The sequence below is a fragment of the Eremomyces bilateralis genome (genome assembly GCF_010015585.1).
Source record: "Eremomyces bilateralis CBS 781.70 unplaced genomic scaffold P152scaffold_5, whole genome shotgun sequence".
In the NCBI taxonomy this organism is placed as follows: domain Eukaryota; kingdom Fungi; phylum Ascomycota; class Dothideomycetes; order Eremomycetales; family Eremomycetaceae; genus Eremomyces; species Eremomyces bilateralis.
Window position 1 is genome coordinate 180842 of NW_022985071.1, and position 20593 is coordinate 201434.

Here is a 20593-nt window from a genome sequence, read left to right on the forward strand (position 1 = left end):
AGAGATCTGGGCAACAGACGAGAAGGATAGCTGTACCTTCGAACTCCGGGACGAACATTCACGTCCTCTTCCTCGTCCGGGAAGCGAGTCTCTTGAAGAGTCTAGACACTCTGCATGGAAGCTACTTTAGATCTTAGGCCCAGCATCAGTACGAACAGAATAATGAGCGAGTTAAGAAATGAAAGCAGGAACTCTAAAAGTGAAGGAAGAATTCGAGGGAGAGGGGGCCAATTTGATAGCTGTTCCTATCTCTTTTTATAGATATTCATCGTCATCGATCTCCTCCATAACCAGGCTTTGCATTTTACCAGTCTCGGACGATAGAGAGGTGACTCTGCGCCAGCCTCGTTTTCGTCCCTTCCTCATTCGCGGGAACAGCTGAGACCTTTGTCCGTAGAGTCATGGCTGCTAATGTAGAAAGAAACCAAGCGGTCATTGTTGGTCGAATTCGGGGGATGTCGCTCCTAAGTAGCTTGATACAGGATTATGATCACGATCAGGATTCCGGAAGCAATATTCCGATCATGCAGGAAGCGCTACCGAATGAAAGCCCGGCGGTGCAAACCCTTTGTTAGGGCAAGAAGGATTAAAGAATCTAAATTAATGGTATCGTGGACGGGCGGGAGGTTTAGTATCGTGAAAGATTTGGTGTATCGTGATGGGGAGAACCGGTGGGTACGGACAGATGGCGCTATACCAAGTCTGGCGGCGCTATGCCAAAGGAGGCAACTAGCCAAGGTAGGCTCGTCGATGGCGAGAAGATGCTCCAGCGTGCCTCACGAAGAATGCCGCGCCAAAAGAGTGTAGACGGCTAGCTCCCCTCTTACAGCGGTTTATTCTCGCGTCAGCCTCTGAATATATTAGCGCTCGTTCGCAGTCTCATAAACTCTGCTTCCTTCCTACTCCTCTCTGCTCACGCCTACCCGCCACGAATTCTGCACGACAGCGTGCCGCCCCTTTGCGTAGTAGTTAACAGTAAAGGCGGCGATGCGGTAATAGAAAGACTCACCCAATCGTTTTTCTCGCTCGGTGCATCCCGCCAGGCTGTGCTGTAGATGGAGCTTCAGCAAGGAAGCGCAGAAGGGAAAAGGGAACTGGCAAGAGAGGGAACAGAACCATCTCACTGGCACGCCAGGGCGAGTATTAAAGTATAGGGCGATGCCGGGTTACTAACTAACTAGTTAACTTAACTTAGTTAGTTAGTTAACTTAACTTAAGTTAGTTAACTTAACTTAGTTAACTAACTTAAGTTAGTTATCTCTTACCTATCGTTAGTTAGTTAACCAAAATCTATCTTTATGCTTGCAAGATCTGACATTCTGACTTAACCAATGGTAGTATTACTAATCAAATACTTTGTTCCGCCCGTGTTCGTCCCTCTTTTCCCTCCTCAGCTGTCTCCCTGTAGCATCCCGCCCCTGACCAACCCAATGTCATGTCTAACCCTTCATCATATTCCCTCGATAGAATTGCACAAGGTACTCGGATAGAAGGCGGGCTAGATTTCGCAATATCCAGGAGTGTGCAGCTTGATCCCATCCAGAGATCTGGAAGGCCGCATAACGCATCGCGAGTTCTGTCGATCTCCCGAGCCACTGACATAATGCTTTGCATATGGCGCTTTTCATCTAGTTTTGCTTCCGCCAGGCAATGGGAGCATAGGACATTACGTATGTTCTAGATGGGATCTGATTATGCTAATACAGAGGTATACATTAGAACGAAAGACTTTGACGGCTTGCTAAACAGCTGCAGAAAGAGGTATCAATGGGGGATGGGCAGCAATGGCTTGGGTCAAGATCACCATATTGAAGGTGATCTACACCCTTAGTCCTCTCTCTTGTGCTTTCTCCAGAACATCTGATCTTACTGTCAAAGACCAAGGCATAGCTGCAACACCAATTTTCTCCCAAAGCAAGTTTTTTTAATTCTGGTGATGGTGTCCCGCACGTGGGACTACAGTATCTATCCCAGCCACCCCAGACGGCCCTTCACCCAACCCCCGCATTCCGCCAACCTCGTGAATTCCCAGGATCCTGTCCAAGTTTTTGAGCAACTGTTAAGTTTTAAAGTCCCTTTAATGCGAAGGAATAAGTACTACCTTACCAACCTATCTTACGGAAATACTTCCTGTTTGCTACGTCACTTCTCCCTTGGTCACACTGCCTCTCACACACCTTCATCACAACCAACCCAACACCTCGTTCGCTCTCATGCATACGCACGTCTAATATAGACTCACTTGTCCCACAACCATCTTCCCTCTTCTCTTCGTTTCTTTCCTCACTCTGCTTCAGCGTCTTCACAAATCCTCCCTCGCTACCCTGTCAAAAATCCTTTAACCACGGTCTGATCCAGCCTTTGAGCTTGATATTGCCTGGTTCACCAGATCACAGCTTGTGGTGTCACATCCAATCACGCATCTTGCCAAGCAGGTCGCACAAGTAGCAGCTGTGATACAAGTTTAGTCGGATGGTTCAGCTGCGCAACCAGCGCATCGCATCGCATTGACATTGCCATATATCGCGCCCAACCACCGCTGGGCATCGCATTCGCCCTCCGCTCTCCGAAAACCCCACTCCCGATATCTACACCAAGACACAACCACATCACCACCGCCACTATGATCTTCCGCCGCACCCTCTATACCTTCTGGCGCCTCTCCGAAATCATCACCCTCATCCCCGTCATCGGCATGCTCGCCTGGTTCGTGCACGGCTACGTCGAGAGCAACCAGTTGACCCCGAACTTCATCCTGATCCTGTTCATCGTCTCCGTGCTGGCCGGCGCCTGGGCCCTCGTCACTCTCTTCCACGTCGGACACAGCGGTCACTTCATCGGGTTGGTCGACCTGGGCTTCGTGGGCGCCTTCATTGCAGCCGTCTACGAGATGCGCGCCATAACTGAGGTGAGCTGCTCGAACTTCGAGGCCGGGAAGATCTACATCAATCTTGGGCCGTTCGGGTACTATGGGCGAGAAGGCGGAAACGAGTGGTCGGTGAACCTCAATAAGAACTGCGCGATGTTGAAGGCCAGCTTTGCGTTTGGGATCATGAATACCCTGTTCTTCTTCTTCACAGCGGTAAGTTTCCAATCTATACGGCGGACCTTTTCGCTCGTTCGAAAAGGATTCTCATTTGACTGCGAGCGCTGGCTGACTCTGTTGTAGTTCCTGGCATGGTGGATGCACCGCTCTAATGATAAGGAGGTCGTGCGCCACTCCCATCGTGGTTCGTACTCTGGCAGCCCGCGTCGTTCGCATCATTCGCGTCATAGCCACCGCAGCTCGAGGCGCTATTACGTTTAGAAGGCGTTTCCCAAACATCATATCTGCTTTACGAGGATTTCCGGACGATAATGCTCGATTCACGGTTCAACGAGAGACGCCGAATCCAGGCTCGGTTTTGTATCTGTTCATACAGTCTCTTCCATTTCCTGTTGGTTATTTGACGAGGGGGACGGACATGACGATCTCAATTCGTAGATTCCCTTGATCGATTTCCCATTGTGGCGGTTCCAACAAAGGAGCCCTGCATCTAATGAGTCACGATGATGATTTCCTACGCTTTCCAAACTATTTCGAGTTCGTATTGTGTACCGGTAGTGTAGATATCCAATTCATGGCTGGCCAACCGGACTTTTATCTAAACAATGCTAGGCATGAGCAAATGCTGTAGACCCCACTATTCTATTCTTAGGTAGTACGGCAAGGTAGTCTCGTTGGACAAAGTGAAAAAGGGTTTAACATTTCAGTGGTTGATGCGTCTCAAGACGAACCATGGGTCTAGATGAATCGTTCCGTCCCGTACCTATCTGCAAAATCGATGAACCTGCAGCTTCAACCACCAGTGCTTTGTTAGGCCAAATAAGGCCATATCATTTATCAACCACTGTTCACAATTCACATGTGTGAAATGGCATAACACTCGGACAAGGATAATTTCGGGTGTCAAATGACAAGCTATTAAATTAATTAGTGGCGGATCCGGACCCCATAAGGCGTAAGCACTCTCTCTGAGCAGGCTGAGAGCCCACCGCCTCCCTGACAGCCGCTTACTTTTACGACTCTGACTGACCAGGGGACTCCAGCACATGTTGGTTCACCAGGTCGTCCCATCTTGCTCACTGCAACAACCGTCCAAAGGCCGAGCCTGAGGCCGTTCCACACTCTCGGAGAACATCAAACAGCCACTCGAGTGTATCATATTGTCTTGCCTTATCGCTATGTTGTGAATTGTGATCCAGTTGCCCTGTACCTACGGATTGGTCGGTCATTGGTGCGTTGCAGCGCTCCGTCAGCTCCGCCCGTCAGCACGAGGCAGGTTGTTCTCCGCCGTTGTTGTGTTCACAGATTCGACGCTTGCAAGCAAAATCATCGATTTGGGTGCCTGGTGGCGCAGAAATACTGTGCAAAGCAATGCTCCTCCCATATACCGAAGAGTCACGACGAAGCGCAGTGGTCTGGGGAGATGATGGGAGGGAATGGCATCGCAGACGAGCAACGCCTGGTCAGCGGAACAAGTCGCTGGTGGTGGTAAGTGGTGATTCCAGCCGGGCGATAGGAAGTAAATGTTGAATTGACAATTCCAGGTCCTCGTCATCGGCGTCGTCCTTCTCGCCGTCGCCATCCTTTTATATTTCGTAACTCGCTGGCATCTCCAACGGAAACGACGAGAAGCATTACCGACATCGCCGACGCAAGCGAAGGCCCCGAGCAAGTTTTCACGGTTCCGGTTACCGCCTCCCCGGTTCCCGACATCATGGTCGAGAGGACGGTCGACGCGAGGCGAATATTCCGATCAACTGCAGGAGGATCCGTCAACGGTTTCGCTGGCGAACAATGGACAGGCCGGTGGAAATGAGCACGATACGGATGTGGTCGTCACGAATCTCAATCGAGACGGAAGCCAGTCGAGCCACGTGAATCGGAACACGAGCGTTCGCAGCATCATGACCCTGCCGCCGTATACCCCTTCTGTGAGAGACACCGAACAGGTCATCGCTCGAGAAGGCGAAAGAGGCGGCATGGATACCGTGGTCGAGTTCCCCGAGACTGTCGATGACGAGGAACAACGAAGGGAAGAGGAAATGGAGTCACTATGTAAGTCGCTCCCGTTGTCTTTCTTACCCTATCCATCCATTCACTCTTCTCACCTACCCCCTATCGTCGCATCCTAACCTCTCAGACCAAATCCGCCGCACCCGCCGCCAAGAAAACACCGACCGCGAAGAACGCCGCCGCCTCCGCCGCGAAGCCCGCGAACGCGGCGACCTCGCCGCCCTCGAAGAGCTCCGCGAATCCACCCGTGCCGCCTCCGAAGCCGTCCACACCAACCCGGAGCACTCCGCCGCGCTTATCGCCGCACACCAGACCGTCAACCGCGACCGCCGCGTCTCGTCCGTGCAGTATGGCAACATCGGCGTTGTGCAGCACGACGGGTCGCGGCTGCGATCGCACTCGACGGAATCGGAGCGGCCGCTGCTAGAGGGGGCGGCGGGGATGGATGGGCAGGAGAGGAGCGTGAGTAGGTCGACGTTGACGACGCATCATCGTGGACGGTCGGCGTCGAGTGTCATGAGCGTGTCGACAAACGCCTCGGACGACGGGTTTCACACGGCGGCAGCGTCGCCGGCGTTGTCGCTGTCACAGCCTTCGCGAAACGGGAACGGGGAGTCGGAGTTCGAGATGGTGGCGGTGGGGGGGAGGGGATCGTGGCCGTCGCCGATGGCGAGAGCGCGGTCGAATACGGGGACGACGGCGGAGGGGACGGGAGGGGATGTGGCGGATCAGCGGATTCCCGAACTAGACCCGCCGATGTACGAGGAGGCGTTTGAGGCGGTGCCGTTGGAGGATGCGCCGCCGTACGAGTCGCCAGTGAGGGTGGGGGCGCCGCAGTTGCCGATGCTGGAGCAGTTGCCGAGCATCACGGTGACGGAGAGTCACTCCCCGGTGACGCCGCCAATGGGGGGAGACGAACGGAGGTTTTAAAGAGTGGGATATAATACTTGCTCGCAATTTTCTTCACGATCTGTACTGTGCTGTCTGGGCCTTGCGAGGAGTTTTGGTTTGGACTACACCATATTGGATGGGGCGGGTACGATGGGACGTATGCGCCGGCGTTTGTGTGCATAATAGGTCTATGGACAGGTCCCTTAGTTGGATCGGTCTATGTTTGGATGGGTTACGCCTTTGTCTCCAACTTCTAAAGGCTGTTTCTAATCCAGCATGGGAGCTATTTAACGCTAAATCTAAGTAATATCACTGTATAGACAGCAACATCATGTTGTGGCATCCTGAACACCACTGTAGCACTGAATTTCGCTATTGGCCAATTGTTTACAGAAACCTGCTCGTCCAACCCCGTTTTTCCATGAGGCTTAAAGGACTAGTGCAGTGGGCAGTGAAAGCAAGATTGCAATCATGCAACGCAGCCTTGAGAATGTATTAGATGGACTGGATGCTAAGCCTCAATGAATCCCACCAGGCGTTCTTGCCTCGATATTTCTCCAGTCCAGGCACTTTTTGGATTTCATAATGTCTATCAAGTGAACCTGTATCTTTGCAGCAAGCACTACTTACCCATGTTTCTATCTACGAAGCATCGCCGAAGAAGCGCCAAAGAAGCAGGCAAAGCACCATGCGGTTGCTCAACGTATCAACACGGAAACTTGAGGAGTTTCAGGGCCCGCGGCCACGGTACGCGATCCTATCACATACCTGGGGCAAAGAGGAGGTAACCTTTGAGGACCTCAAGACCAGCGACTATACCGAGAAGCTAGGGTACAAGAAGATCGATGGGTGCTGCAAGCAGGCTCAAAAAGCTCGGATCGAATACGTCTGGATCGATACTTGTTGTATCAATAAGTCAAGCAGTGCGGAACTATCTGAAGCAATCAACTCCATGTTTGAGTGGTATGCAAGATCGCGGGTCTGCTATATATACCTGAGCGATGTGCCGCCTGCAAGCCTTGATGAGCACAAAAAGCCCGGCTCTCTGTTTCGGTCGAGTCGATGGTTCACAAGAGGATGGACCCTGCAAGAGTTGCTCGCACCAAAGAATCGAATGTTGTTTGATTCAAGCTGGCAGCAAGTCAAGTTTGATATAGAGGACCGCATAAGATACGACGGAAGAGACCTTGGCTACGGCTCCAGGTACCTTGAGGAAGAGAGAATACTGAGTGAAATCACCGATATCCGCATCGAGTGTCTTCAAACTATAGCCAATCGATCTCGGCGGCTCCGCACGCCACTGCACGAGTTCTCAGTCTCGGAGCGGATGTCTTGGGCGTCTCGAAGGAAAACAACAAGAGAAGAGGATGTGGCATATTGTCTACTCGGAATTTTTGGTGTAAACATGCCTCTACTCTATGGTGAAGGAAAGCGTGCGTTTCATCGTTTGCAAGAGGAGATCATACGCATGACCCCGGATGAGACGATACTCTGTTGGGGCTTAGGCCGAGCCGATCAACGATCGATGGAGAAGCCAATTGGCGCTCTGGCTCAATCTCCAAGGGCGTTTGCTAAAGTCGGAGGTCTGATCAATGGCCGAAAGGAGGGAACCACAGGTGACAATACAGGACGAACTTGTCGTTATGAAGGTTCTCAACGATCGCAGATGGCATCACACTCAATAGTAACGAGCCGAGGAATATTGATCGGACTACCTCTCGACTTCATAGATGGTTCTAATGGCTTAGCTCTCGGCATACTTGACGTCTACCTTAGACGTCTGGATCAAAGAGTCGCACTGCCCCTCGTGCGTGCAAATCACTTATATTCAAATGTCTTCACAACCGCTCCGGGCTGCAACCCTTTCATCCTGCCGAAGGACTATCGGCCACCCTCTTCCAGTACAACGATATATCTGCAGCACCATACCACTACGGAATGGGAAATATCCACCTGTCTACCCCATGACCATATGGTTGAGTGGAGAATTGAGGGCGTTGGTGCCGCCTGGGGGGATGACGGGTGGCAATGTCGGGGATGGTATCCTCCGATACCATTATCTGTATTAAATGGCTTCAACAATCGCCATGGAGGTTCTAAAGTTCTCCCACCTCATTTTCTGATGATATACGCCAACAAGACAGGTTCTATCCTCTGCCGCCTAGAAACTACAAAAGACGGCCCCTCGTTCCGAGTGAAGCTCGAGGTGGCCGTGATTTCGGAGCCCGTGTCGACACCCCTTGACATTCTATACGACCAGACATCAGAGCAAGTAGAGACTTCTCGTCTTGAGCGATTTCATTGGAGCGAAACCGGCATCGTATCTATCGGGAATCGTGCAGTCCGTGGGGTGGTGCATCGCATAGGCTGGGGAAAACCTCGATTTATATTTCAGTTGAGCATGACATGAAACGAGGGGAAGGGGTTGAATTTATGGGAGAGTCTGTAAACCTGGCTTTTAAAATGCACCGTTTCCTGAAATGCACGTGGCCTCTGCCTGGATGACGGTTTATAAAGCGGTGGCTTGAGTTCCCCGGTAAGAACCGGGGACACTCAATCCCAATACTTGATCACACCGTTCAGATCCCCCGTCACCAACTTGCTCTTCTCCCTTGGATGCCACTGACACGCCAACACCGCCGCATCACTCGCCTGGATCTTATGCCACATCTTCGTCGTCTTCCAATCCCAGAAGCAAACATACCCACCGGAGTCTCCCGACGACACGATATTCCCCATCGGACTGATCGCCACATCAATCGCGTATCCCGCCGTATTATGCCCCCGAAACGACTTCTTCCGATTCTGCCGAAACCGATCCGACGACCCGTAAATCAGCACCTGGTTATCCGCGGACTGATACGCCACGAATGGCTTCGACGGATGCGGCGACGACCGCACCATGCTGAACATGCTCGGGTCGGACACCAGCTTGATCGGGACGGGGATACCGTACTCCCACGCGCGCAACGACTTGTCGTCCGACGTGGTCATGAACCGGCGGTTCTCATCGCAGAAGGTGATGGTGTTGACGGGACCGAGATGATGGTCGTATTCCTGCACCTGCGCACCCGTGCGCGTGTCGAACTGCACGATCTTCTTGTCCGACATACCGGCCAGGAACTCGTGGTTCAGGGACGGGTCGGGGTTGAAGCGGAGGACGTGGGCGGTCTTCCCGGTGGAGAAGCGGGAGAGGCAGGCGCCGGTTTCGGTGTCCCAGAGTTTCATCTGGCGGTCGTAGGAGGAGGTGAGGAAGCGGGTGCCGTCATTGTTGAAGCAGATGTCGTTCACGGATTTGCTGTGGCCCATGTAACCGCGGAGGAGCTCACGGCTCTGGACATCGTACAATTTGACGGTGCTATCCGCGCTAGCAGAGAGAAGAAGGTGACCGGACTCCGGGAAGAATCGAAGCTGGGAGATGGCTTTCGTGTGGTCTTTCCATGTATGTACGAGCTTCTTCGGCACGTAATTCTGCGTATGCGCGACTTCGCCACGCAGCTCGGAGGGTATATGAAGAAAACTTCGCCCTTGATAGTCGTGTATTGATTCGCCATAGAAAGCTGTGGTTTCATGTCCATCTCCCGTCTCTTCATATGCCGTCCCAGCTTTGGTGGCCGGTGCCGTCGGTTGTTCCTCAATCTCATCCTCCTCGTAGATCACCTCCACGCCTTCCTCGTCCGAGGATGCTTCCGGAGTTCTCTCATCTTCGAATTTGTCCCATGGACTTCGGCGAGGTTTCGGCGCGCCGGCTTCTTCTCTCTTGCGCTTTTTGTTGGTGGATGATATCACCGACTGGTGGGCGAGGCGGAATGACGCATCGCTGATAACGGTCTCTTCGGCCCATCCGGTGGGCACACGTCCGCGTCCTGCCATTTCGGGTTGTGACCGTGGATATTGGATAGATCGACTTAGGGAAACTTAGGACACGATCAAACGGAGTTGTCCACCATGAGGTTGACACTTGAAGCTGGACGAGAGATGGGTATGGTTGCCTTGGTGCCTCAGGCCAATATCATATTTGTCTCACGGCATGAATTCGTTCAGTGCAGTTCCTTTCCAAAGTCCATGACGGATGCGGGAATCAATCAATCAACCATTTCCAAATTCCATGGTATGAATCCTCAATGAAGTTTTCGTATTAATGTCACTATTACACCAATTCGAACGAAAGAAGTTCAATGCGAAAGCTTCCAAGCGATCCCATCGTAGGCACCTCACTCAGTTGATCGTGAGAAACAGCTCATCTGCTCCATTCTAACATCCGTAGATGCCTTCTAATCCATTCGAAAAATTCAGTGACTGAGGGGTATCTTTGTACAGCAGCACTTATTGTACATGTGCCAGCAAAACGCCGACGGGAAACCGCAAAATGAAAGAAAGGTGGCGTCGGGCCAGATCAGTCTCGTTCTGACAAAACAAATGCCCCTCGAACCATATTATCGCCGGGTATCAAATCCGTCCGCCCAATGTTCCCTTTCCCAAATTTCACAAACCCAGTGGTCAGACTCTGGTGTAGAGTGTCATCGAACGCCGGATCCCACCCAATGCATGGTTCGGCCTTGAACGTGTTAACAAAGGAAAAGAACGTGGAATACGCCGTAAGCCAGTTAGAGCGCATCCGAATCCGTATCCAACTGGACATGGCCAGCTGAGGCAGGTTTTTCACCCGCTAACTCCGTCTCCCCCGGAAGAGGCCTGATCGCAACCAACGCCTCCCCCGGCTTCTTCCCCATCCACGCACTAAACGCCCCAATCTCCTCCATCAAGTCTCGACTCTCGTCCATCTCCCCATCCGACTCCACTGCGGCCCCGATCGCATCCTCTTCATCCGCATGATGGAGTACCCGACCCCCCAGCTTAACGTCGCTGACACGGACCCGATACTCCAGCGCTTTTTTGCCCGAAACGATCAGTTCCTCCGTCCAGCCCAGACATCGCCGCAACGACTGGTTCATCCGCTGCGAATCCACTAACAACTCCCGATGCTTTTCCAGATCCAGTCGGAGGCGCTTCTCGTCCTTCATCAACCGCGCGTCGTTCGCGGCCGCCGAGAGCGACGACTCATCGGTGGAGTCGTCCTCGTCCTCGGATTCGGAGAGGTCGGAGAGGCCGAAGTTGGAGTCGGTGCCGCTGTCAGGCGCCTCCCCCACCGCGAGTGACGAGCGGGCGGTAGCGGCGGAGAATTCGGAGAGGCGGCCGGCGCGGGTGAGGCGGCGGAAGCGGCGGAGTTCGCCTTTTTGCTTGCGCACTTCGCGCTCGAGCTGGCGGTTGATGGCGAGGAGGGAGGAGTTGCTGATTTCAAGGTCGAGGACCTTGCGCTCGCGGCGGGCGTTGGCGGCCATTTCGTCGAAATTTGTGGGGGGTGGGGTTGGTTTGGTGGGACTTTGGGGACGGGATGTGGAGGTAGGGGAGGGGAGAGGTGGCGCTGTATTTGCTGGTCCACTGGAGAGGGAGGTCGGGCTCAGGCTATTTTGACTGGTATCTGATCGGCGTAATGGTAATGCGGCGCTCGTTTGCGTCCGAGTTGAGGGGGCGGATATAGGAGTGGGGGTGGATCGGGGCTCAGGGATGGTTGCTGCAGCCTTGGAGATAGAGCGCGGCCGCCGGGAAGGGTTAGAGTCGATGGACGATATGCTCGATGACTTTCCGTGCCCAGGCGTTGCAGAACCGCTGCTCGATCGTCGTCGTGTATTATCTTGTTCGGATACCGCCTGCAAGACCGGACTCACTACCGATCTTGGATGGTTTGTAGGCCTCATGATTTGGGAGGCGCCCTTTCTATACGAGAGATGGATGCTATCCTTGGTCGGCGAAGGTGAGCGCCGCATTAGAGGGTTCATCATGTCGCGGAGAATCGGTTCGGGGGATACGACCATCGGAGGTGGAGTCGGTGCTGCATGACGTTGTCCTTCCTCCCTTCCGTCCGCATGGAAGAACTTGGCCTGCGATCGCGTGCTGACCGAGGACAACGGTGGTGAGGGTACATCTGGTTGTTTCGGCCCTCCTTCCTCTTGGATACCATTTGCGTAGAAAAACGCGGCAGGCTTCTTCGCTGGCCGCGGAGGGGCGGGTTCTTGTACTTTCGGATCGTTTGCGTGGAAGAACAGGGGAGATCCTGCGCGTAGTCTGTTGTCCACCCCCAATCTGCCGTTTAAGCTGCCCGTTGGCGAAGTTATGGAGGGTGAAGCGACCGATGGCGCATTATGAGTAGAGCTTGCAGTCCCAACCATACTCAATGGTCTTCGGGAGCCATTGGCGAACCGGCCTGGTGTGCTGCGATCGGCGCTGGAAGCTGAACCAGGGCTGAGAACCCTGGACATGTCTGCCGTTGACGCGGACTTGACGGTATTTGGAGTTCCAGAAACCGGCGTCCCAGAAGGCGTGGAGCTCGCACTGTCAACTCTTGACTTGCGCGCAGACGATCTCGGGGTGACATTGCTATTCAAGAATGATTTGACCGGGGTGGATATCTCATCTTTTATCGGGGACCTCGGCGATGACGCCGCCGAATCGCCGCGCACGGTAGGACGAGGGAAGGTTGAACCGGCGGACGAAACAATTGGCGATTTACTTGCAGCTAATCGAGGAGTGATGGGTGTTTTCGCGGTGCGGTTCGAGGCCAAGGTCGGCATCAATGGGCGCGGAGGATTCGCATGGTTGGACCGCTCGGAAGGGGGCATGGTGGAGATGTTAGGTGGTCCGGAAAGTGAACGACGAGATGTCCGCCATATCGGGAGTCGGGAGGGTCGATTGGAGGGCCGATTTGCCTTTGCGATGTCGATATCAGGATACGAGGTGGATGGGGAAGACTGGGGGATGGTGGGATGATGGCGATGGTGATGGAGATGGTGAATGCCGTCAACATCAACAACAACGCGAGAACCGGAGAGAGGCCCTGGGGAACGAGTCATGACTACGCCCCGCCAATCAACTGTGGCGTCTCGGTGGATTAGCGGAATGACCACTGTTGGTGAGCCGATCCGCATCTAGTATCTCTCATCCATTAATTAAGTCTTTAATGAAGTACGGTATTGTCCTCCATTTCATATGTACTGTCTGATACTGAAGTCGGAAATCAAGTCAGGTTATTTTTCTACTAGTTATAGGAACTCGTCAGAACCCGGGTGGTTACTTGTTGGTTACTTGTTAGTTAGGTACTTGTTTGGTTACTTGTTTGGCATCAATCCCGCATCTCCCCGCCCAAGGTCACCCCATTCTGCACTTCTACTCCAAGATCCCCAAGTCAAGCCTATGCTATCTATACCACCTGTGACAGTTAGAATTAATTGGATTCAGTGAAGTTTTGACGTTCATGATCTGCTAAAGAGAAAACCTCTACAGTCGAGTCTGCAGATATTTACGTCTTGTATATTACACGGGACACATTAACTACCATACATCACAGTCAGGCCGCAAGGCCAAACAACCAAGTCGTAGCGACGGCTCAAGACGGTGACACCGCCAGTCCATTCAGTGACGTTTCCAACTCAACAAGGCTGCTTACATCAATTCCAAGATCGTTCTTGTCTAGTAGGGGTGGTCCGTCATCGGTCCAGCTCCTCTCTTTAACCTCATCCCAAAACCGCATCAGTATACCCAGCTCCTCCGCCGACACGGGCCACAGGTTATGAAAGGTGTCGTCATCCGTCTGGACGAAAGCAGCGGCGACCCTGTTCACTTTGGCCCAGGTCTGCAGCAACCCACCAGCCGTGGTATCTCCGATCGCAGCCTTGACAATGGCACCGTTACGGGTCCAGTCCGGCTGCTCTATGACGGCTTTCACGAATGGGCCGATGTTCGCGCGGACATCGCCAATCGTGTGGGTCATCGTCTCCGGGGAGTAGTTCGCAAATTGAGCGTACTTGTTGCAGGTGGGGATGAAGTTCGGGGTGAATACGGGGGAGGAGTAGTTGGAGATGTAGAAAGTGATCCAAAGGAAGGTGGTCTTCGCAAGCAACGTCTTGTTGGAACGGATGAAGGCATCGACACGGTTCTTGCCCTCAAAATGCGGCACCAAGTACTTCCCCGCTAAGATCAGTTACGCGTTCGGCAGTGTGCTCCAAATATAGTGCTCCAGTGTCGATGTCGCCGCCGCCGCAGTCGCCAAGTTGATGCCTTGTTGTGCTTCAACCTTCATGCCTCAGGGCCGGCCTTAACAAAGGGTTCCGAGAAATCGGTTATGGCATAGATGACTTGGCTGCCCTGGAAGGCCTTTTTCAACGATTCGACGCCATTAACATCTGCTGCAACTACTTCGGCCCCTTTGTTTCGTAACTTTGCCGCAGCAGCACTGTCGGGGCGACGGGTAATGGCGCGAACTTGATAGCTGGGATGGTTGAGTAGTATGGTACGGAAACCACACCACCTCCTTAGTTTCCAGTGGCTCCGACGACTATGATAAGTTTCTTACTAGCCATTGCGATGCTTGGAACTGACAGAATTGGAAGGAAAAGTTTCAATGAGACGCTCGATATCCGAACATAAACATTAAGACTTAAGAACAAGAACCATTATTTATAGCTTAAAAAACTCGGTGGAGGCTTTCCGCACAGTACCGTATCCCTTATGGATATGGATAGTACATAGAAGAATAAAAATGGACCGGGACAGTGAGAAATCATCGAATTGCCCACCACCAGAAGTGAGTGAGGGGTGGACACGAATATTCGTAGTCGAATACGAATAAATTTGGAATTTCCGCTTACTAGTTACTAATATTCGCAATTATTCGTATATCTCTGAAGCTATTCCATATCTCGTAGCGGAGAGATAATCGACAGAGAGCTTTCAGCTGGGGTCACTTGGCTTGCGGAATCGTCAGGAGTGATCAATTCGACGCTATTGCGGGATCCACCTGAACAACGCCTTTTGCTGGTGCTGTTCTCTGGAGTCTGGGGAGACTTCTTCGTCACTGCCATCATTAAGAAGATGATAATCAACTCTCCGGGAGCGAAGACGGCGCTTTCCAACTCCCAAGAGATATGGATGAGTCATCCATATTATTGGGAAAGAAGTTGCAACATACTGGTAACTATGCTTTGTATCTCCTAATTAGAACTCAAATCCTCTAATTAGAGCGTGTTCGGATACATAAACAAAGGTCGCGATTGCTGGGCATTCATTCATTGGCTCGGCTTTGGCCGAATAATGCGAATAATGCGAATAAGACGTCTCGAAATTTAGTCGAATATGAATAGCCAAAATCATTACTTGTGTCCAGCCCTAACAAGGACCTTCAGCTTGCGGCCTCGATATAATATGATACTCCATACTACGTATTCTAATTCCTATGTACTAAGGGGGCAAATGACAATAGAATTCATTGGAAGTTCCTCACCCCGGCTCATGGCTCGCCCCCTGTTCTGACATGGTTGTTGATTGTTGGGTGACATGGATTGTTTCGCTTTCATCACTTTCATCGCTTTCCAGTCACGCGTGACGCGTTGTATGGAGAATCACGCTTTGAAGAATCGAAACATTGCTCGCAGACCCCGCGGCTTGTGGCGGACAACACCAAAGTCTGCAAGTAGCATCCCTTGGACCGTGTTGGCGAGAGATATCTGCCTATGAACTAGTGACTACATCTACAGCATGGTACGACATGCACGATGAGCCAACTGTTGCCGGCCCTTCTGGACTGCCGGAGGAGGAGAGAGATGGGGAACATGATACCTTGAAATACAGCCTGCTTGGACCGTCGTTAACAAAAGCTGGACAGGATGCGGTGGATCAGAAGAAGGTATTCCGTGTTCCCTAAAAATCGCAGTCTATACCAGACGGTCTGACTCTTCCAGGTCTCGGAGATCATCTACCACGCCTCTAAAGGCTCCAAGTTCTTCAATAACGAAGAAGTCAAAGACCGGACTCTCACCGAAAAAATCACCCGCATCCTAGCCCGTAAACGCCAGCTCGAGCGCCTCGATCTTACCTCCGACATCCGTCGCGCAGACGACTACATCGCCGAACTCGACCTCGGCCGCGACCTCTCCCAAGTCGTCGTCCACCTCGACTGCGATGCCTTCTACGCCGCCGTCGAGGAACTGGACCGTCCCGAGCTGAAGAACCTCCCCTTCGCCGTCGGCAAGGGCGTGCTCACGACATGCAATTACGAGGCGCGGAAGTTCGGTTGCCGCAGCGGCATGGCGAGCTTCGTGGCCATGAAGCTCTGCCCGAAGCTGATATGCCTGCCGTTGAACTTCGATAAGTACTCCGCGAAAGCGGAGGAGGTGCGCGCCGTCATCGCGCGATATGACCCGCGATTTGAGAGCGCGAGCATCGACGAGGCGTATTTGAATGTTACGGAGTATTGCAGACTACACGAACAGACGCCGTGGGACGCCGTGGCGCAGATGCGGGAGGAGATCCACGAGACGACGAAGATCACGGTGTCTGCGGGCATCGCTGCAAACGCGAAATTGGCGAAGATCGCATCGAATCAGAGGAAGCCGAATGGGCAGTTCCAGATCGCGCCGGAGCGGGATACGATCATGGAGTTCATGCGCGATCTGCCGACGCGAAAAGTCAACGGTGTCGGACGCGTCTTCGAGCGCGAACTCGACGCCGTCGGCGTCAAGACATGCGGTGACATCTACGCCGAACGCGGCCTCCTCAAGAAGCTATTCGGCGAGAAGGCATTCCTGTTTCTCATCCAATGTTACCTGGGCCTCGGCCGCACAAACATCCAGCCGGCGGAGGAATCCGAAAGGAAGAGCGTTGGGACTGAAAGCACCTTCGGTGACCTCAGCGGCAAAGACGTGCTGCGCGCAAAGCTGCGATACAGTGCGGACGAGCTCGAGAAGGATCTCGAGCGCACGCAGGTGAAGGGCCGAACCCTCGTCCTGAAGATCAAGCTGCACACGTACGAAGTCTACACGCGCCAGGTCGTCACCCCATTCGCGGTCCACAAAGCCGACGATCTCTACCGGTTCGCGCTGCCCATCCTGGCCAAACTGGAGAAGGAGATGGGGGACCTGAAGCTCCGATTGATGGGTCTTCGGGTGACGCACCTCGTTAGCACAAAGAAAGAAGGGATCGATTTCTTCGGAATGCATGCGCGTCCGAAACCGCCGTCTGAGAGCGTGAAGGCGAAGGTTGAGGACGAGGGCGAGTGGGAGGTCTGGCCCGAGGAGGAATTCGAAGAAGCCGCACGTCAGGAACGGCAGGATGAGATGAACGAAATCGAGGCGCTCAGCCAAGATCCCCAGGACGCAGTTGACCGCGGAGACGATCCTCCTGCCGAAGGACCAACGCAGCCTCAAGCCTCAGAGTCGTGGTTCTGCCCGATCTGCTCACTCCCCCAGCCTGCCAACGACCGAGTATTCAACGCGCATATCGACTTCTGCCTTTCGAAGCAGACCATCCGTGACGCGGTCAAGGACACGAGCGATGCCATGCCCGATCGAGGACCGCGCAAAGATCCCACGACGAAACAACCTGCAACCGTGCGAGGGCGCAAGAGGAAGATGGCTGAGACGAGGGATCGGCCGTTGAAGCGGTCTCCGTTTACGATGTGACGAATTTCATGAGGGTGCATTGCATGGTTTGGGGTTGGTAGTGTACATAAGTCGCTTGTTTAAATCTCTAAACAATGCAGGTATTTTGCTATGTATTTGTCAACTTAACCATGACCCTGTTCTTCGGATTCCTTTTTTAGGACCCCAGACAGATCTCTACAGCTCGCATGTCCAATACCAACCCGTAGAGCCGCAAAGAGCAAGACTTCACCCACCGTACCCAAAAAACCAAAGCTCGTAAATCATTCATATATCAATAGCGCCGCCTTTGACCCCACACACAATGCATATAACCAGAAAATGGGATCGCCTGAAGTCCCAGACATTACAACCCAACCGCCACCCCACCCATCACCGCAGCCAGCGTCCACCATGCCCCGCTCTCCCAACCCTTCCTTCCACCACTACTTGGCGTCCCCGTGCCACTCGGCGTCCCTGTTCCCGTCGTTTTCCCGCTCCCACCACCAGTACCGCTCGGCACCGTCAACCCCGTCCATTCATACCTGCCACTCCCGCTCGCGCTCGCGCTCGCGCCCGTCACCGTCGCAGTCACGCCATTGACCACAATAAGCGACTCCGTCGCACCGGACGCGGCGGCGGTCGTGTAGAGGACTATAGTTGAGGACCCTCCGGCGCCGGGGGAGGAGGGAGGGAGGGTGATGGGCGTGCCGGGGGAGATGATGGTGCCGCTGATGACGAGGGCGGAGGGAATCGCGGTGAGGGTGACGCCGTTGATGGCGAGGGTGGTTTTTGGGCCAGGGAGGGTGGCGGGGATGAGCGCGGTGGTGGCGGAGGGGGTGTCGGGGTTAGCGATGATGAGGATGCCGACTCCGTTGGTGGAGGAGGAGTCTCCGGAAGGGTTGGCGGGGGTGCCGCTGGGGTTGTCGTTGTTGGCGGGATTGGCGAGGTAGCCACTGGGGTTGCCGTTGTTGGAGGAGGGATTGGCGGTGGAGATGGCGACGGGGACGCCGCTGACGGTGGCGGTTTGGCCGGGGAGGAACGTCGAGTCGCCGATGATGACGCCCGTCGCGGCAGTGGGGACGCCATTGATATTTGTGGAGACGGGCACGGGGTTCGCGGTGATTTGAATACCATCGGCCAGAGTGATGGTAGCTGGTGAGCCGGATCCATCGTTCAGTGACCCCCCTGCGTTCTCTCCCTCTCCGCCTGCCCCTCCTCCACCAACTGAATTCATTCCTCCGTCCCCTCCTGCTGGTACTTGTGTAGCCTGTGGTGAACTAGAATCTCCTGCTGCTTGTGAAGTAACCATAATCACCCCTGTCGCTCGTGTCACTCCGCTTTGCCTGCTCATATTCTGCACGATGCTATCCTCGCCATTTTCAAGGCCCGCAGTGGACGAAGCGGGACTCGGCGACGGCGTCTTCGGACCATCGAGTGAGGACATCGAAGATTCCTGATGAACAAAATCAAAGTTCAATTCCGTCCGAGTGTGTGACACAGTCAGAAACAGTGCGCCGTTGAGAACGGCGATCGGCAGGCGGGCGGCCACTCCGCAGGCCTTGAAAGGGAGTTCGTCGGGGAACGCGATGTCCCAGAACGAGGGGCCAGTGCCGATGGTGCTGTCCACCGCAAGTCTCTCGCAGATATCTTCCGATTCCGGCGTCGATGTGCGAAGAGGAGCTGAGGGGTCGATGGGTGGGCAGGTGGTGGGATAGACATATGTTTGCGTTTTTCCAGGGTGCACAACACCTGAAACAAGGGCAAATAAGGTGCCATCCCGGTTCTTCTCATTGTCATCGCCGGGAAAGTCGACGGGGTAATCGTATGCGGTCTTCGGGAAAATGAAGTCCTCGACAGGTGGATGAGATTGGAATGGGACTGCGTTTCCGGTGTTTGTCATGCATGCCTCATAGGTTGGGAAGGTCCCGCTGATAGTCTCCTTGGGGTTGATGCTCGTCGATACCAAACTACCTGACCACGTGTAGTCGAGTGGATAGTCGGTATATCTGGTTGGGTAAGTGAGAACAGTGCTTGTTAACCCAAAAGGACCATTGTCCCAGGTGACTGTGGAGATGACGGTGCCGTCGGAATTCCATTCGGGTGCGGTATAACCGGCTGGAAGTTCGGCGTACTCAGTCACTATTTCCGTGGAATTATCGACAGAATTGATGACGGTGATTACAGTTGCTGCTGTTATGGTGGTGTTCACCGTATACCGCTGCCATATATAACCGACCAAGTTTGGCTGGTAGACCAAGCAGTCATTCGTACATGATGGCGCGGGAGTTGGACTTGGAGGTGCCAGGAGTGATTCGGCTGGTGCATCTATCGTGCAATAGCAAATGTTAGTGACACAGGATCTTGATACATGTGCATGAATCAGTGGGTGCCTCTCACCTGTCCGTTGTGGTGTCCCATATGCGACGTCCGCCGCGAAAAACAACAGAATCCATAGCCAACATCTTGCGAATGCGAATGGTGATCGGCCTTCAAGCTTCGCCATGAGGGCAGCTTTTCTTCCCAAAAATCCAAACCTCTTCTATGCTCCCTGTATTGTGGTCTTGAATCGCAATCGCTTGGTTTAAGTATATTGTAACATCCACCGACGCGGAGGAATTAACATGCTGATAATAATAGGGCGAAATTTTTTTTCAATTCGAGAATGAAGGACAGTTTAGCGTTCCACGCCATTCGGGATGGAATTGTCCTTGGTGGAATTGTCCTTGGTGATATGAACAATCGTTCCACTGCTGTGTAGCAACTAGTAGGTACCGGTAGTTATCGCTTTATCTGTCGGTTCGACTGCGATTCCGTGATCACTTTATCCCTCAAACGGGTTCCTTCGCAAAACTCAATGATTGAATAACTTAGTGAGCGTTTGAATGATAGCAATAGATAATGAATGAATGAGTGAGTGAATAAATGGAAGAACGGAAGAATTGGACGCTGGGCGAGACTCAATCTTCTCCAGAATCTAGATCCCACTCCTCAGCTCCTGCGCCGATCGCGTTACCATTGGCACTTTGGTAGCCGATGGCTAGAATCGCTGGGGTCAGATGGGAGATTGCTGATCGACGTAACAGCGACAAGTCGGGACTCGGGAGCATGCCGGTGGACTAGACAGTCGACTACAGGAGCGGAGAGAGTACTAGTGCCGACACCAAAGTTT

General features: G+C 53.3%; 8 protein-coding genes across 8 annotated transcripts; 4 read left to right on the top strand and 4 right to left on the bottom strand.

Moving 5' to 3' along the window:
• The first annotated feature begins 2350 nt into the window (after positions 1-2350).
• On the top strand, positions 2351-3692 carry P152DRAFT_262698 (uncharacterized protein). The gene is made up of 2 exons (XM_033674806.1): positions 2351-3082; positions 3170-3692. Exons 1-2 carry the CDS (start codon positions 2624-2626, stop codon positions 3305-3307), a joined length of 597 nt encoding a protein of 198 aa, XP_033535801.1. The 5' UTR covers positions 2351-2623; the 3' UTR covers positions 3308-3692.
• A 1258-nt stretch (positions 3693-4950) lies between these two features.
• Positions 4951-5989, top strand: P152DRAFT_465116 (uncharacterized protein; the record flags this gene model as incomplete). The annotated part of the gene is made up of 2 exons (XM_033680606.1): positions 4951-5101; positions 5187-5989. 2 exons carry the CDS (start codon positions 4951-4953, stop codon positions 5987-5989), a joined length of 954 nt encoding a protein of 317 aa, XP_033535802.1.
• A 649-nt stretch (positions 5990-6638) lies between these two features.
• On the top strand, positions 6639-7448 carry P152DRAFT_383294 (HET-domain-containing protein; the record flags this gene model as incomplete). Its single annotated transcript, XM_033675777.1, has 2 exons — positions 6639-7096; positions 7172-7448. Coding segments are annotated over 2 exons (735 nt in total), but the record flags the coding sequence as incomplete, so codon positions are not given.
• A 649-nt stretch (positions 7449-8097) lies between these two features.
• Positions 8098-9921, bottom strand: P152DRAFT_262977 (WD40 repeat-like protein). Its single transcript, XM_033674808.1, has one exon. The coding sequence runs from the start codon at positions 9821-9823 to the stop codon at positions 8504-8506; it is 1320 nt and encodes a 439-aa protein (XP_033535804.1). The 5' UTR covers positions 9824-9921; the 3' UTR covers positions 8098-8503.
• A 148-nt stretch (positions 9922-10069) lies between these two features.
• P152DRAFT_456406 (uncharacterized protein) lies at positions 10070-13009 on the bottom strand. Its single transcript, XM_033679001.1, has one exon. The coding sequence runs from the start codon at positions 12859-12861 to the stop codon at positions 10558-10560; it is 2304 nt and encodes a 767-aa protein (XP_033535805.1). The 5' UTR covers positions 12862-13009; the 3' UTR covers positions 10070-10557.
• Positions 13010-13207: 198 nt separating this feature from the next.
• P152DRAFT_480397 (uncharacterized protein) lies at positions 13208-14367 on the bottom strand (the record flags this gene model as incomplete). Its single annotated transcript, XM_033681764.1, has 2 exons — positions 13208-13978; positions 14361-14367. The coding sequence occupies 2 exons, from the start codon at positions 14365-14367 to the stop codon at positions 13395-13397; spliced, it is 591 nt and encodes a 196-aa protein (XP_033535806.1). The 3' UTR covers positions 13208-13394.
• Positions 14368-15177: 810 nt separating this feature from the next.
• On the top strand, positions 15178-17625 carry P152DRAFT_456408 (DNA/RNA polymerase). The gene is made up of 2 exons (XM_033679002.1): positions 15178-15689; positions 15745-17625. Exons 1-2 carry the CDS (start codon positions 15552-15554, stop codon positions 17461-17463), a joined length of 1857 nt encoding a protein of 618 aa, XP_033535807.1. The 5' UTR covers positions 15178-15551; the 3' UTR covers positions 17464-17625.
• P152DRAFT_262804 (uncharacterized protein) lies at positions 17626-20282 on the bottom strand. The gene is made up of 2 exons (XM_033674807.1): positions 19822-20282; positions 17626-19749 (listed from the first exon to the last, which is right to left on the bottom strand). The coding sequence occupies exons 1-2, from the start codon at positions 19925-19927 to the stop codon at positions 17789-17791; spliced, it is 2067 nt and encodes a 688-aa protein (XP_033535808.1). The 5' UTR covers positions 19928-20282; the 3' UTR covers positions 17626-17788.
• Between the last annotated feature and the right edge of the window lie 311 nt (positions 20283-20593).